General features: G+C 36.0%; 1 protein-coding gene across 2 annotated transcripts in view; it reads right to left on the bottom strand.

Annotated features, from left to right (window-relative positions):
• The window catches only part of LOC147620060 (homeotic protein knotted-1-like), a 50,586-nt gene extending 34,105 nt beyond the window's left edge, over positions 1-16,481 (bottom strand). Inside the window, exons 1-4 of one of the 2 annotated variants that reach the window (XM_086772211.1) lie at positions 15,999-16,481; positions 14,953-15,675; positions 14,719-14,835; positions 14,494-14,629 (exon numbers count right to left, since the gene is read on the bottom strand). In XM_086772211.1, the coding sequence (XP_086628337.1) occupies positions 14,494-14,629; positions 14,719-14,835; positions 14,953-15,546 (847 nt within the window). In that variant the 5' untranslated portion in view covers positions 15,547-15,675; positions 15,999-16,481. Of the gene's footprint in view, positions 1-14,493; positions 14,630-14,718; positions 14,836-14,952; positions 15,676-15,815; positions 15,966-15,998 lie in introns of those variants that run through there. The other variant, XM_086772213.1, reaches the window with a different exon arrangement.
• Between the last annotated feature and the right edge of the window lie 2,068 nt (positions 16,482-18,549).

Below are 18,549 nucleotides of genomic sequence, written 5' to 3'. Positions count from 1 at the left end.
ATGGCGCATTTTTGGACGCCAACAATACACACGTACCGGTCGTGCCCACCCAAAAGCTGTTAAGCCCACATCGGGTATGCACAGTTTTAATGGGGCACTTTTGCTCTGCTCCAAGCAGCGGGCACTATAATTAGGTAGTTCTCCTTACCCAAGAACAAGAGAATCCATAGAGGTCTTGAGGAGTTGATGCCAGGGTCTTCCTTAAGCAATGGACGTGGTTTCTGTAGCAGAGACTGCATGTATGCACTTAAAGGCTATCGTGTTCCTAAGGAAATGAAGTTGGCATTACCTAAAAAAGGCTCTCAAGGGTTCGAGAGAGAATAGTTTGAGAAAAGAGAATCCTTTTTTTAATGTACTAACGTAACCTTTTACATTTGTGAAGCAAAACCTTGCTTCCTTGCCTGCCATGACTATAGGAACACAAACCATAAAGCCCTAATGCCTCCTCCTCTTTGATGGGCAACTCCACGTTTTCTTTATTGTTAGACCTTAAACCAGAAGCCCTAAATAAAAAGAGGTAACTCTTGACTGCAATCACCTTTGCTACACCTGCAAAGTGTCTTGCTTGTAATCACCATAAAGCCCTAATGCCTCCTTTTCTTTGATGGGCAACTCTTCACGTTTTGTTTATTGTTAGACCTTAAACCAGAAGCCCTAAATAAAAAGAGGTAACTCTTTCTTGACTGCAATAACCTTTGCTACACCTGCAAAGTGTCTTGCTTGCAATCACCTTAATAGCCTTGCTTGCTACGATGGCATCATCATCATTTCTCCAAAAAAGACCTAATCACTACCGGCCTCCTACAATTAACTTACGCATCCTAAAAACAGAAATCAGAAATTTCATCCATTAACCTTAACCAACTAGCATTCAACATGCAACCACGTGTCATCTCATTCCTTTTGTAGTTGAGCAAGGATAGGTACTCCCTGGAGGGGGGGGTCTCCCCATCTTAAGGCATTGCAACGTGTGGTCAGAAAGAGTCCACTCCCTCATGAAGCCCTCACATATAGGGTACACACGTCGGCTCACACACCATGCCTTTATGTAATAAAGGTTGATTGAAATATGATGCGTTCCAATACATACAGACCTACCATTTGTATACAAGAGGGCAATGGCAATTACTTTATGAATTACAAAAGTGAAGAGAGTAAGATTGTATTTGATCTTTCATGATTTCATGTTCAATTTTTTATCAACCATTTATAAATATATACATGTGATGATATTCTTAGCTAATATTTATTGAAGTTTATAACCGTACACAACTCGTGGGAAATACAACAAGCATGTGCACATGGGGATGCGTGTACACCCAAAAACATAACAATAAAGTAGTCTTGCAATGTACTATGGTGATGAATTCAAAATAATAAAATTCTTGTGGCATAGACATGTCTTGCAAATTAGCATCAAACCCTACAAGAACCATGAATGAGAACTTTGCAATATACTCCTTGTCAGTTTATGATGAAAGAAGAAGTCTCAATCCACACCTACACTACATGCCTTCCAATCCCTCACTACCATTGAATATTTAAATGTTCAAACCGAATGTCGATATGGTATTTCATCAAGATATATAATTTCAAAGTGTATTATAAGGATGTAAATGTAGAAAGGAGCTTTGTACTCCGATTTACTCTATATGTATATATATGTATGTATGTAGAAAGTTAGAAAGGAGTTCTGTACTCAAATTTACTCTATATGTATATATGTATGTATGTATTTCATCAAGATATATAATTTCATAGTGTATTATGAGGATGTAAAGGTAGAAAGGAGCTTTGTACTCAGATTTACTCTATATGTATATATATGTATGTATGTATGTGTGTCTCTGTGCGTGTTTACGTATGTATATGTATGTATGTATGTATGTATGTATATATATATTTATATATATATTCACCAAAAAAAAAGAATAATTGAGAATCTAAGACACAAACTAAGATTTAGACCCTCATCAAGAGTAGATTATCTGTAAAGACTATGTTTCCTTGAATAATGCCTTCCAAGAAAAATGTTACTACATAGAATATATTGATATAAAGATACATAGTTTTGATTGGTAACCATCTCCATGTTTTTCCAAACTAACTTTCTTATTTTTCTTTTAGCCTTAACAAATGCTCATCAAGGAAAAAGAAAGAAATTATAAACCCCCGAAAAAAAGTTAATTAGCAATGCGAGATAGAGAAGTTTCCTCAAATTTTTAATACACTTTAGTACTCTTTTGTTTAATTATTAATACTTGATGCAAATGGAGTAAAAGAACATTTGCTAACAATAAATGTTTACTTATGAATTTTTAATTTATAATCCATGTTTTACTCTTTTTTTAAAAGCACATACTCAAGGATACTTTGTTGGATCTAAGGTTAGCGATATTATTACAATTTTGAACTCTAATATAACTATTAAGATCTATAAGAATATGTAACACATTCTCTAAGATCCATAAACAAGAGTACAAAGATATTAAATAAATTAGCGAATCTTAAACAAGTAGGATTTCTCTCATTAGCATGAGCGTTATTTTTTACAAGTTTTTTAATAAAGAGTTGATAAAGAGAGCCTAAAAAGAAAGAGTGATATTTATAAAACTACATTAAACATGAAAAGTTTCCTTCTCAAAGTGGTTTTCAATACCTTTACTAAGACTACTTTGGCAATAGAACATAAAAGTTTCCTAGGACACTTCTTTGTCTTGTCAACTGGAAAACTTTGTGAAACTCTTTTAACACATTGATGATATAGTATGCATTTTTATTGTTTGACATATAACTATTAAGATCTCTAAGAATATGTAACACATTCTCTAAGATCCATAAACAAGAGTACAAAGATATTAAATAAATTAGCGAATGTTAAACAAGTAGGATTTCTCTCATTAGCATGAGCGTTATTTTTTGCAAGTTCTCTAATAAAGAGTTGATAAAGAGAGCCTAAAAAGAAAGAGTGATATCTATAAAACTACATTAAACATGAAAAGTTTCCTTCTCAAATTGATTTTCAATAACTTTACTAAGACTACTTTGGCAATAGAACATAAAAGTCTCCTAGGACACTTTTATGTCCTGTCAATTGACAAACTTTGTGAAAATCTTTTAACACATTGATGATATAGTATGCATTTTTATCGTTTGACATATAGTCAAAGCATGTTTAATAAATATATTAAATTTGTTACGAGCATGTCTACACCTTTAGTGATTGAAATAAAATTCAATAAAACAAAACTTGAGCATCAAACACTAACTATTTTCGGAGGGTGTTTAGGATGCCTAAAGTTGCAAGTTCAAATAAGCCAATTGATCATTGATTTTCAAAACTTTGGAGGCCTTATACTTCACAATATGTCCATAGCATAATCTTGCTCGATTTAAGTCTCACTCAAAATGACAAAACTATAGCTTTGGAAGTGTTTTTTTGGTGAGTTTGACTACATAGATATATATTTTTGAAGTTTCCTTTTCTTAGAAAATAAGCATCGAACTCTTGAATGATACTTACATGCATGTTTAATCGATGAAGGGATGGTTTCAACATGAACTAGCAAGATTTACAATAATCTTCCATTGAAAGCTCCAAAGATATACAAGTTGATCTCTCGCCAACTTCATTGTGCCAAAAAAATTATAACTTAAGACTATCATCTTGGAAGTTCGTATGTCACTAAAACAAAAGCAAGAAATAGTGACGCTTATTTCCGGTGTTTTAGCAGAACTTTACGTTACAACACTATAAACACCACTAGGCAACATTTATACATAAGTACCGCTATAAGAGACGCCCAACGAGGCTAGAAAAATAACCTTTCAAACCTGCGCGACGTCCCCGAAAAAAATTTCTTCCACACCTTTCTTTGAAAGACTATACCAGCTCCATCTACTCATCAATCTACCTCTTTCCTTCCTCTTCCTCTTTCTCTTTCCCTTTCTCCTTATTCATCACTACATGGCTATGGTGTGACCTAATGAAGATATTCTTCTCTCATGCTTAACTCTACTGATTAATAAAGTATATAATGAGATTAAAGTTAAAGTTTCCAATACTAACCTTCTTTTAGCTTCTTCTCCTTCTCTTCTTTGTGAGCATCCAAGTAACATAACGAAAGCATAGTGATAGTAGGGTCGAGATACCACCGCCCTCCGAACCGAACGTGAAGGTCTCCCCTCATCTGGCTCTCTGCAGCACTTTGAGATAGTCCCCATCACTACTTCCCCTAATATCCGCCATATACCGTATGGGGGTCTACAAGAGATCCCAAAGCCGACACTAGTAGTTACGTATGGCTCTTGCTGAGATCGTTATTTTCCCGTGCTCTAGCTATTTCTTTGTGAGCATACTTAATGTGTTGGGTCTTTTCTATGTCTCCTTTTTTTTTAAGGCAAAGTTCATTAGATGTGTTACTAATCACTTTTTTTAATTTGATATTTTGTAGGTCTTGCACTAATCCTCTCCTTCGCCTTGACAATAAAAAGATAGGCCCTCTTTTTTTATATTTTTTAGTGCAATCTCTATGTTTAGTTCACCCTTGGGTGCCGACTTTAGGTTTAGCTTAGTGCATAAAGCAATGCATAGAGCTTAAACTTCTGCATAAAGCTTTATGCATAGAGCTTAAAACATTAATAGAGCTACGTGTAAGACTTAATGCATGCGTAGAGCTTATGCAAGCTTTAAGCTTATACCTAATCTATACTTTATTTTTGTGTAGGACGAGAAGTTACAAGTTCTTGCTTATCATGCATATAATACAATAAATATCTCCATTTGAAATGACCTCACTATCACAATTTTTTTTAATCACTTTTATATTTTTCTAAGATTTCTTGGTCATATAAATATATCCTATAAAAAGTTCAACCCTTTTATAGAAGATGCATTTGTTTAAAAACATATGAAAGAACACCTTTATGTCATGTAGTGTCACCAAACTATTATTAAAGAAAAGAGAGATCATGAAAATATATTATCAATATATAACTCTAATGAAAATTTCCTAGTTAACCCTATCAAGGTAGCCTCTCAATAAGCCTTTCTTTCCTTGGGGACTTTTTCCTAGTAAACTATCCTTGGGATAATTTTCATAGTGAGAGGCTTTTATTCAATATAATGCACCCGTATATTTCTCATGCTTCCAAAATTTTTATAAGACTATATTTAATTTAGTTCTTAAAGTATTTTTCTACGAAAATTGAGAGTATAATTTGTGGGTTACTATGGAGTTTTTCATATAAGTTAGGACTTTCTATAGTCATATCTTGAATGGAATTTTTTGAAAGACACTAATTTCAAATCAAGTATAAAAATTCCCCAAGGCGATAGCCTAGTGGAAAAGATATTAGACTTTCTATAGAAGGTCTTGGGTTCAAATCCTCTTGGGAACATCTTACACTAAGAGTGTGTTCGCAAGCAAGTAGACATGTAGACAACCATCCACACACCTCAGGCTATCATCGCTAGATCGTCATGGTGCTTGCTTCCACCGTCCTCTTTGGCAATCCTGTGGCAAAAATAATGTGCAATGCTTGCCCTTCAAGCTCACGCTCTAGATCAAGAACGATGGTTGCCATGGACATTAAAGATCATCACTCAACTTGGGACGCTCAATTCTATCACAGCTCTGCAAGGTGTTAAGTTAAACACACTCCAACCAACAGAGTAACTGACTTCTGAAATTCGTCCCTCAACTTGTCCACTACCTATACAGTCGCCAACATTTGAAAGAGCGGTATCCCCTTGTGGTACTCAGATGTGTGTAGTTAGTATGGTGTGTGTGTGTGTGTGTGTGTGTGTGTGTGTAGCTGGGTGAAATTCCCATGTACAACTAGGAATGGAATAAGACCTCATGAAAAAAATCAAGTATAAAAAGAGGTTAATTAAATTCTTTCGTAAATACGTAGCATTTTTATTGAAGACTCACTTTATTTTGAATGATCTAAAAAAATTTTGTAAAGATAGTTTCTAGGATAATTAATACTTTGCTATAAGAAGTGATGCCTTCCAAATAATTATAGTCTATTGTTTACAACATCTATAGCGTGATAATAAAGAAATAGTTATCGAGAAAAAATCAAAACATAATCTTCATACAAATTGAATAGAATCCTCCATGCATAACTTTTTGGATTAGAGAAATAGTTTGATGAGAGAAAAACTCAAGACCTATCTTAATATAATCAATCATGTGTTACTTTTTGAATAACCTCCATTTATTTATTTATTTTAAAAACCAACAAAATGAACTAAATAAATTCTTCAATCCTAGTCCAAGGCTCTTATTTTATTTCTAATGTTAAGACTTATTATAGTACTTACGGATATGGATTCCCAAGAGACTCATAGAAAATATACACAATAACTAGAATAGTCATGTCTTATTAAAAGCACCACTTGACAAGATATGTTAATCTTAAAAAACTTAAGGATCACTCTTATGTACTACTTATAGAGTGCTTCTTAACATTGACCACAAGTATGATTAATGCCAATCAAATCTACAAGTATACAATTGACAAGGAGAGAAATATCATGTATTGTATTTTGCCAAAACATGAATCGTACAGTGTTGATCCCAAATTTACACTAAGATCTAATCTCGTAAAACATACAAACTAATCTCATATAATATAAAATATTCCTCATTACCTTGCACTATTGCATTATCTAATACACATAAAAACTACCATGTACTAGTAATTACAAGCTTCTCTAGTGATCCACCAAATCCCTTGTTTTTCTTTTGGTCTTGTGAACTCTAGCTAATGGATGCTTACAAATGACCCTTTGCTTGACTTTATAAAAATTTGATAGCAAATTATATACGAGTCGACCATATGTTTTCAAGGCTTTTGGTCTTGTGAAATCTAGCTAATGGATTCTTACATTTGACCCTTGATTTGACTTTATAAAAATTTGATTGTATACGAGTCGACCATATGTTTTCAAGACATTCCCACCTCCTAAACTAGGAGCACTATGCTACATGTATTAATGCAGCTTTACTCTTAAGAAAATTTTTTTCTTTTTGATTCATGTTAGATTCTATACCTTGTAGTAGATTTCACCATGTTGCCATATAGACCAAGAGGACTTCATCTAGCACTTCTTGTAGTTGTAAGTGACTTTAGTTTCATGTGAAAATGAGAGCTGTAAATTGAGAGGAATACTATCAATAGACTACTCTATCTTTACCACCATTAGATCATTTGCTATTGAGTTAACCATCTCAAGAACCATTACATTACTTATAGTCTTGTCTTCCTCCACACTAGAGTTAGAGGACCCACAAGACAATTCTCAAAACCTTGGTTTACGAAATGCTACCATGTTGATCTTATCCTCATCTCCATGGGATTCACAGAGACCCACTACAACAAAATGCATGCATAGGTATACTTATTTGACATTTGTGTCGTGTTTTAGAGAATATTTCTAAGCGATGCTATAAGCATCGGTGAGTGATGCCTATAGCAATGCTACGAAAATTATACTTTTTGCACCCATGATACTGATGCTCCTATATTTTTTAAATATTTCCAAAATAGCTTTCCGCTAATCTGCATAGTTGTACCTTACCCTTAACTTATTCTTCTCCTCATTGTTCATCAACATACACTTCTCTACAACTATGGGGAATGAAAAGATAATATTTTGCCTCTTCTTCTCTTTTCAATACTTACGATTTACAAAACTATTAGTATTAGAAAGTTATTATCATTGTGCCAAACCCAAATAGTATTAAGAGAATCCTCATACTATTAGGGCTTACTACACCATAATAGAAATAGACAACTTTCTACTATTAGGTTTTTTTTTTCTCAGTAATCTTGTTTCTCTCTTTTCTTTTTTGTAGTTCCTTCTTTCAAGTTTTCTTAATCGCGCGCATTACGATAAGACTCTACACTCCAAGTCTCTTATGCTCTACTAAGAATGTTTGGGTTATATTCTTGTAAAGATCTCTACAAGATGTATTCATAGATAGAGAGCTCTATGGATGGATAGGGCTCTCTATGTACTCTATGCATGCATAGAGCTTTCTATGCATGGATAGAGCTCTGTATGACCTCTATGAGTAGAGATCTCTATATGCTAACCCTAACCATGCTCTAGTTTTTTTTAGGCTACCCTAATTACGCTCTATGATTTAATCATATTTTTCTCGTGGGTTTGCTTGGTCTAAAAACTTCATTCACTCTCTTTAATCTCCTATCGCAAAGCTCCTACCAAGACATTTTCTTGTCCTTATATCTTGCTTTTTTTTTCTCTACTCTCGAGTGCCATAAGTTTATATTTGCCAATTGTTTTATTATTATTTTGCAAACCTCTCCATGAGAGCGATGCATACATAGAGAGATCTATGTATGCATAGGATTTTTAAGAGCCCGAATAGGGGTAGCATAAAGCACATAGGACACTGTATGAGCTCTATTCATGGATATATCTCTCTCGACATGCATAGAGCTCTCTCAGTTTAATGTATGTATAGAGAGCTTTATGAATGGATAGAGGTATCTACATGCATTTAAGGCTCTATGCATGGACATAGCTCTCTATGTATGCATAGAGATCTATTCCAACTTTTTTCCATTGGATAGAGCTCTACAAATGCATAAATCTCTTTGTGGGATCTATGCGTGCATATAGAGACCTATGCATGCACAAGGCCTTATATATTCAGCTCCATTAAGGTAAGCATAGAGAAAAAACAAAATCTTTCCAATTCTCCAATTATCTTTGAGATTTGCAATTGTCAAAGCTACATTTGGTGCCTAGATCTCTCTTGCTCCATTTGAGGAAAAAATGCACATCTCATGAATAATCCCATGAATAAAGCAACTATTAGACTTAACCTAAGTTGAATGTAACATACTACTATATGTAAAACTTATGTAAGAAATTGTAAAATCAAGCACAAAACTAATTGCAAATGTACAAAACACAAACACAAATTCTAGTTTGTTATACACACTCCTTACAAACACTATCCAAGAAGACCTTAGATAATGTAAAAGCTATTGTGACATAGTATGATAAATTAACCCTGTAAACTACTTATCAAAACACAATATACAATAAGAGACCTAATCTATTGTATATTAATAAAACACAAATATATATAATGATGATCCAAGATCTACACAAAGATTTGATGTGATATACATTGTAAACTAGATACAATATGTACAAAAGTTTCTTGGCTATCCTCTATTTATACAAGTAATGCACATGAAAACTACTATCATTTTGATTTTAGAGATTCTCTAGTAATTTAGCACATAGCCTTAGTACGTCTTTGATTTTGGTCTCTTAGTCACTAGCTAATGGATGCTTAGCATTGACCTTTCATCTCCCTTTATATAAGAATCTAGTGGCAAGTTATAGGTTGGTCCACCATAAGTTTTTAACTACAAAAATATCATTAAAGATATCCTTCAACATGTTCATATGATCAACTTGTGTCTCATCCACTTTGACAACTTCAAGCACCTATTGGACTCTAAAAACTTTCCAAATAAAATAAAACCAAATGTTACCTTATCTAAAATGTGGTTGTAATTAGAAATCTTGTGAATGTCACACCAAATTAGGTTGTGTATATTACATTTAATATATTTATGTAAGATTGACACTCATCTTCCATTACATACCAACACCAATATTAACGAGGAAGAAATATTGTGGCTTTCCATGAAATTTAAGCACTACAACCAAACCATGAAGGCGTACGCCTTCTCAAATTTTGCAAGAGAACTAAATAGACATTTAAGCACTCTTGTATAATAATGTAGACAATCTAAAGGAGTTTTCTCATGAGTCCAACTAAAGACTCTGTTGGGTCTTGTTAAAAAACCAATGATACATAGAATATGAATTAAAGCTAATGGTAATTTTATAATAAAAGTTACCTCGCCTACATCTTCCTTTAAACCTTGGTGGACGGAGAGAAGAAAAAGATGAGCTCAAGAAATGCAATGAAGCTCTTTGCATTTTGTATGTTCTATGGCTATCTATATCCCTTCATGAAAAACAAGATACCAAGAGATAAGTTTCCTTTAGGACAGTTTTACTATTATGAAATTCTATTACTATCGTATGCTTGGTTCTCAACACTCATCTACAATTTCCCTTCATGGGCTTATCTCTCTTAATAACATCAAGCATTTACTTGGTTATAATATCAATAACACTTATCAAAAAATTACTAGGATGCTTATACACGAGCTCCTATCTTTAGAGAGATAAAATGGTACAAGGCTCTATTTTGGGTGAGACGATAAACGATGTTTGTCATGACATAATACTATAGTTACAATATTATTACAACTTAATACAAGAGATCACACAACATTGATGAATGTTCAATGATTAGGAATTATACATTTGTAATCACTCATAAGCTACAAAGAAATTACTAGGATCCTTATAGACATTATTTCCCATCTTTGAAGAAACTAGTATGATGCAAGCATCTATTTCAAGAGGTGATAAAACATAATAAAAGAGACGTTAACTTTATGAGATCATTCTTTGATAAAATGTAGCCTTATCTATATTGCACTTATCGTCGGGTTTAATATAATTGAAATGCTCTAGAAGAGAACCAAATGATTAACATTAAATTCAGAAAAGATAAATGTTCTATCATTATTCCCTCAAGATTTGTGCTAAAGGTTAGCAATATATCAAGATAATCAAAAGTCACCACCTTGTGGAGTATTTACAACATATATTCCCACATGTTTGCATACAGAAAGACATAGCCCCATTGATCATTACATAGTTATTAGAAAGTATCCATGCCATTAAGAAACACAAAAATTGTAGAATGCCTAGACATATGAAAATAAGTGATGCATCTATTTTAATAAAATAGCTAAAAAAACATTTGGTGGTCTAAAAACTAGATAAGCACTAGATAACCATCCACAAAGTCCATGGTGTCAAACCATGGTTTGAGTGATTTTGATACTTTTCATGACAATAAAGTTTGGAGTATAAATGAGATGTGCAATTACTAGTAGAAGGCACACACAAGGTATTATGAGATTTCTCAAGGCTTCTTATGCTAAGCCAAAGTTATTGATATGATGTTCCTTGTTGGTTTAGTTTGTAGTCCACAAAGAAAATATAAGGATGCTAAGTAGAGATGATTAATTTAAATATTGGTGAACAATTATCTATCACACAATAATGAAACGATAGATATAAATATCCATTTTATTGTTTTTTATTGGTGTTTTGTTTTCATACTCTTGTTGTTAATATACAATATATTGAGATGATATTCTTCTCTATATCTGCAAAAATTGTATAGTTTAAAATTTAAAATAGAGTTCTAGTTGTTTTCTCTTGATATACTATAGAGATTCCTTCTCTCCTTTTATTATTTGTGGTATGTCATGACACGACTAGGGAGACGATGAGGAGAAGAATGTTACTTGTTTTCACGACGACTCTTCTTTTTTTGTCATGTTTTGTAGTTTACTTTATTGTGTAAGTAATGTGTGTATGTGTATATGTATGTGTGTATGTATATAATCTATGTATGTATATGTATATACACACATATACATCTATATACGTACACGTGTGTACATACGTACATACAGACATATGTATGTATACATGTATGTATGTATATGTATATATGTATGTATATGTATATATGTATATATGTATATATGTATGTATATGTATATATATATATATATATATGTATGTAAATATATATGTATATATGTATACATGTATACATATATACAAACACACTTATATGCGCACACACACACACACACACACACACACACATATATATATATATATATATATATATATATATATATATATACAGACACACTTATATGTATACATATATGTATACATACATATATATATGTATACATATATGTATACATACAGATATATACATATACATATATGTATACATATAAGTGTATCTGTATATATATATATATATATATATATATATATATACAAATATACAAACACACTTATATGTATACATGTATATATATATATATATATATATATATATATATATATATATATATATATATATATATATACAAATATACAAACACACTTATATGTATACATGTATATATATATATATATATATGCACATACACATACATTATGTGTATATATGTATATATATATATATATATACAAACACATATATGTATACATATATATAGACATGTATATATATATATATATACATGTATATATGTATATATATATACACACTTATATGTATACATGTATATATATATATATATGTACATGTATATACATATATGTATACATATATATGTATACATGTATATATTTATGTGTATGTGTGCATATATATACATATATGCACACAAACACACATACATACACATACATATATACACACATACATACATTTATATATGTACACACATACATACATATAAATATATATATGTATACACAAACATATACATACTACATACTAATATATACATACTACATACTAATATATACATACATATATGTATACATGTATATATATACACACACACACACACACATACACATGTACACAAACATACATATAAATATATATATGTATACACAAACATACATACTACATACTATGTGTATGTACGTACATATATACGTGTGTACATACATACATATATATATACACATACATATATATATATATACACATACATATATATATATATATACACACACACACACACATACATACACATGCATACATATGTACACATGCATACATATGTACACATACATACATATGTATACACATACATATATACATACATATAAATATATATATGTATATATGTGTATGTATGTACATATATGCCTGTAAGCATGCTATCAAAATTGCAAAGGAGATGGTCATATTTATGAAACAAATATTATAGTTGTAGAGATAGTTCAAGAGAAATTAAAATCTAAATCTCTCAAGGTGATTGAGAGTAGACACAAATGATGATGATGTCTATAAAGAGAGAAGCATAAAGAAGAAAGGCAAGATTAAGAATAGAAAAGGAGGGATGGAGGGTAGTTTCAAGCAACTAAACAAGACCCTGCGAAAGCCTTGACATTTGCCTCTCTCATCTCCTAATCGAATGAATTGAAAACATAACCAAAAGTAAGTGACTCTTTATATAATAGCACGTTATATTCATCTATTGTGTGTTTAAAGTAACTCGTCATATGGGGATAAGTATTTAACTTTGATTCAATAAAGAATATTATATTAAGAAAAAGGAAACCACTTGTAATTGGAGTGGTGGTAGAAGTGTGATTGCTTCTAATGACTTGACCCTACGCAAGATTAGTCATTTCCATCAATAAAGAATATTATATTAAGAAAAAGGAAACCACTTGTAATTGGAGTGGTAGTAGAAGTGTGATTGCTTCTAATGACTTGACCCTACACAAGATTAGTCATTTCCATCACTATCTTCTAGATGACTGAGTGAACATAAACACGTGAGGGTAAGCATAGTCATTTTCCTCTCTATCTCCTAGATAAATGAATGAGAACATAAACACGTGTAGGTAACTCTTTTTATAATGACACCTACATTACTAATATTCATCTCTTATATGTTTAAACTAGCTCATCAAATAGAGATATGTAGTAAACTTTGATTCAATAAAGATTATTGTATTAAGAAGGACAACGAATGCACTTGTAGTAGGAGAGGTAGTAGAAGAGTGACTGCTTCTAATGACTTGATGGTGGGAAATAAGTAGTGGCACATCTCTCTCTCTCTCCCCCTCTCTCTCTCTCTCTCTCTCTCTCTCTCAATGGAGGGTAGTTTCAAGCAATTAAACCCATGTGCAGAAAAGTGAAGATGTCAAAGAGTGGAACAAAGATGAATATCTCTAGGGAGGACCAATTCATGCAAGATTGAAGATGTTAGTTAGAGGAGTTGATGCACCATTTTACGGCACTCACGGATAAGGCAAAGAAAGATGGGACCTACAACGAACATTTTGCATCGTACTTTGAAGAGAGCACCACATACAAGGGCAAGAAATGAAAGAAATATAAGAAGGTTTGGTGAATGGGAGTGCGTGTCACCTTCATCGAGTAGAAATGGTGAGCCACGCTAAAAGAGCACATGAAAGCTTAAAAGTGACCATGCAACTTAGTCACTTGGTGTGGGAATGAGACATCGCCATATTTAGATGAGGATACTCGGTGATTTGTCTCTTAACAAAGGAAAACATCATGAAGACAACACCTAGCACTACTCTCTTAGTGCGCATTTTTAGAAGGAGACAGATCAAACAAACATAGGGTAAATATAACAACCGACCCGACGTGTAGGCTATAATCAAGTCCAGTTTGCCCATAAACCTTTTGTTATGAAGAATTGTTAATTAGGTGGAATGCACAACCATCGGGCAGATTGTGTATGTAGAGATGGACGAGCTACCTGATTGGGACATCCTCAAGTTCCCCTTGCTGAGAGCGTTCAGTTGTAGTTCGATCTTCCTGAAAAACGCCATAGCTTCTTTGAACGGTTGCGTGAGCTCCTCATGGTACTTCTGGAGTATATTGTAATAGGTTTCCTGAAATACAGATTGCGGCATTGTGACTCTACTCCAAAGCACCCGTCGTGCGGCCGCGTATGAGTAAAAAATGCGCCAAAACAAAGTACCATAAATTGATCCAGTTCCGGATCCGCTCCAATAGCACTAGGTGTAGGTGATCGAAAGTTTTGATACTTTTTGCTGACCTCGTCCAACCTCGTGACCACCTCAGGCGGAGCTCCAATCTACGTTACATACAGCAGTTTGAATTGATTGCAAAATTGAACAAACAAACAAAGCCACTCTAAGTAGCAATGTTAATGGAGGCTAGTGCAAAGGAAATAACAACCTCGTAAGCTCACCTTATTGCAATTAACGTACGCTACTACAAGGCGAGGGTATGTAGGGTGTGCAATAATTTTAGCTCTAATAGGGTCGGGATGATCCGTCGGAGTGTTTGTATCCGTGTCCATGGATGCTGCTGCACCCCTGGTATCATGTGTGGTAGAATTAGCCCCAGGGCTTACAAGCATGGAGGGCCCATTAGAGATATAGCATTCCCGGCCACCGCTAAATTGGCCAGCCCCATGGACTAGTTTGGAGGCAAGGTCTGGCTTTTCTTCTTCTGCTGAAATCACAACAGCGTGCCCGTCCAACTGCTCGAGTGTGCAATGAGGCTGGGGCTCCACATGGTGGATATGGTGGAAAGCATGGGCGGCTTGGAAGAGGGCCGACTGAAGATATGGTTCAAGTGTTGCATTATAGTAAGCGAAGGAAGGCGCGTGAACGGCTCCGGCTGTGGTGGCCTGCATGATATTGAGCTGCTGCTGTTGTTGATGCTCAGTCTCCTGATGATCCGTCATTAGAGCCATCATGGACCCAACTGAACCTTCTCCGTAATTCACCACATTGCAAAGCGATGGGTGCATGGCCCTCAAGTGGCTGTCATAGTCCATCTTTCAGAGTGTATACTCCGCTGTCTTGCTAGCTGTAAACCTTAGATCTCCACAAATCCAAGCACTAGGGCTTGACTACGCTTTCACCTTGCAGCTTTAACCCCGGCTTTTGGTCAAATCTCCTGCATACTGCACACATACACAGCAAGCCCGGGTTGCAGTTGAACAAAACAATTTCTAATTTTCTCGTGATCCTCAAAATATAGTATAATCTAACATCAAGTCAAAGGGACAATAAAATTGAAGCCGACAATAGAATAACCGACAACCTTTTCAATTGTGCTAAGCATAGCCATAGCTCATGTGAAGCGTATAACAATATTTTGAGAGAGAAATTAACGGCAAGTTTTACGAAGAGTAAAGCTCAAGAAATGTGAATAATATGGCGGCAGTATGGGGCAGGCCAGTAAGAAAAAGAAGCACGCAGTCATGGCACAGATAAGGAAGTATACGTTGAGAAGGAGATCCGTCGGCAAGCTCGGAACAACGCCGGCGGCGGATGTATGTTCTTCTTTGAGACCGAAGGCTGCAAATACTTCAAGAATCTATAACTTCACTTGAAGGCGTAACCATCCTAAGAAACAGTCGGGAATTGGAGAGGGCTGAGGACACAGTAAGTGGGACGTACAAGGGGCTACAAATGTTGCAGTCACTATTGTTAGGGTGCACTGGTGAATTCATGATCAGTGCAGGACGTTTGAAGTTTGAGCCCGCGACTATTAGAAGCGGAAAAGGAGGTAGTTATGCTCAGAGGAGGGGGGCGTTAGAAATCTAATGGGCGACTGTGTGCGCGCGTGCTGGAGCCTGGCTGCCGCGCATGAGCAAGACAGAGGAGGGGGGCAAGCAAACTATGGAAGGTCAAAGCTCAGGCAGAGGAAGGGAGGAGGGGGATAAGAGGGTGTCGGCGGTGGAGGTGAAACTATGGAAGGTCAGGCTCGGGCATAGGAGAGGAGGGATAAGGGAAAGTTGAGAGAGAGAGAGAGAGAGAGAGAGAGAGAGGGGGGGGCCGTATAGAGAGAGAGAGACGAGACGAGACGAGGTAGGCCAGCGGCGTGCAACCTGACTGTGCGAGGGACAGCGACGTTGTTTTACCGGGAGTACCGATACTTTACTGAAGCCCCCTTGCCTGCCATACCTCTACACGTAGCGCGTAGGAGGCCATGGCCACGGGCGCGTCAGATGAATTAGATCTACCGAGGGTGAAGTAGGTAGTGAAGAGGCGGGGCTTTACTATGTTTGACCGAGTAAAAATACAAGGAGAAAACTACGGCGAGCCAGGATGGCGCACTGCCCGACGGCTGGATTTCGGAATAAAATAGGCCTGGCTGCAGTAAATGGAAAAGAAGGTCGAAAAGAAAGGCACCTCGGGATCCCCAGGGTGGTGGTATGGGCGGCCCACGGGCGGACCGCCGGGCGCCGCTTCTGTTCCGCCCGGACGTCTGAAGCTGTCTTTTCCTTGCTTGTCTCTCTGATGCCTCCACATGGCCTAGGACCTTTGCCTCGCTCTAATGCGACCTAAGATTGGTGGAAGCTGTACGACCCAATCAAGATGGCCCGTACTCGCGTCCTACACACTCGCCAACTATTGGTGAGCAGTACCGGCCCGTCCGTTGGCACGAGCTCTTTTTGCTCCCTCTCCCCGTGCCGTATTCGTCGATAATGCATGCATGATGTAGCCACTCCACCAGCCTCCCGCCCTTCCTCCCCCCCTGTTTTTGCGAGCCTTCCTTAATGCCCCGTCTTCCCCTCCCCCTTTTTTATTGGAGCCCCGCCCCCCCCGCCCCCCTCGAGCCATCATTTCTTTTCATCACACACACTCACACACACAGCTTTCCTCGAGAAACAGCTCATAGCAACTTCTCGTTCCTTCCCAATGCATCCAACCTTTTCACCCTAGTAGCAGGCTTCCACAATTTCTCTTTTCAGTTACACCGTTCTTGCCGCTTCAGCTTCTCTCGAGTTTACAATGTACATACTCTTTACCCACACACCGCACGCCAATCCACGACGCATTGTGAGAGGCCCATCAAATCGATGATTAGTTTTCTGTGGAGATCCAAAATTATGACCCAAATCCGAGCATTCTAATAGGTTCATGTAAAGAGCTGTTGGTGGGCCGTCCTTTGCCCCCCCCCCCACCGTCTCAAACTACTGCTTATGCCTAAAACTGGCCTTTAAGAGTCCCGTTTGCACGCTATCGACGAACCACAGTGTGACGATTCGATTCCAGTTCCTTTCACCTTTTCCCCTACTTTGACATGATGTGTGCAGCATCATTTGCGCCCGAGAGTAACCCTGTCCTTACATAGTGCGGTGAGGTGCGGCGAGATTATTACATGTGCCTGCTCGCCAACCTCGGAGCACTTCCTTTGAGCTAAACCTGTAAGGCTATGGCTTTCCCACACATCCTACGGGAATATTTCATCTCGTTTCATAGCCATCCCGACCCTATTTAGGGTCCATCTCTGCCACTGTTCCCGTTGAAAACTCATAAAATTCCCAAATGACAACAGATCATAGGATACGTTGTACCGATCAAAGGGCTAAGTTAATAGTATCAGTGACCACCTTTGCAAAGCATTTTTTACGTGTGACTCCTAAGTCACAGGATTGCACTGAAAGCCCAACACGATTGCCATGCGTATAATTTGTGTTGGGATGATTTAGTTTGTTTGAGATTCTTTAGAGCAGTCACCTGTTTTTGCTAGAACTATTGGACATAGTCCAAGCTTCATGAATGCCATAGTTAAACTTTGACAATTGCCATACATAAATTCTAGGCCATAATCAAAGACCCAATTTTTAGTCATGTGATTTTCCATGTTTTTTTTTGGCAAGGAGTACAACACACACAATACTCTTTTTTTTTCACCCCTTTGTGGAGTGAGGGGAGGGGTGGCCCCGAATTGAACCCCGTCCATGAGGAAAAGGACGTCGCCTTATCCACTTGGCTATTTTCCCGTCTCGTGATTGATTTGCCATGTTCATAAGCATGTTTGCATA

This window comes from Cibotium barometz, chromosome 32 (assembly GCF_041138505.1).
Source record: "Cibotium barometz isolate CiBa-2024 chromosome 32, ASM4113850v1, whole genome shotgun sequence".
NCBI lineage: Eukaryota > Viridiplantae > Streptophyta > Polypodiopsida > Cyatheales > Cibotiaceae > Cibotium > Cibotium barometz.
This window is presented reverse-complemented; position numbering and strand designations above follow the sequence as displayed.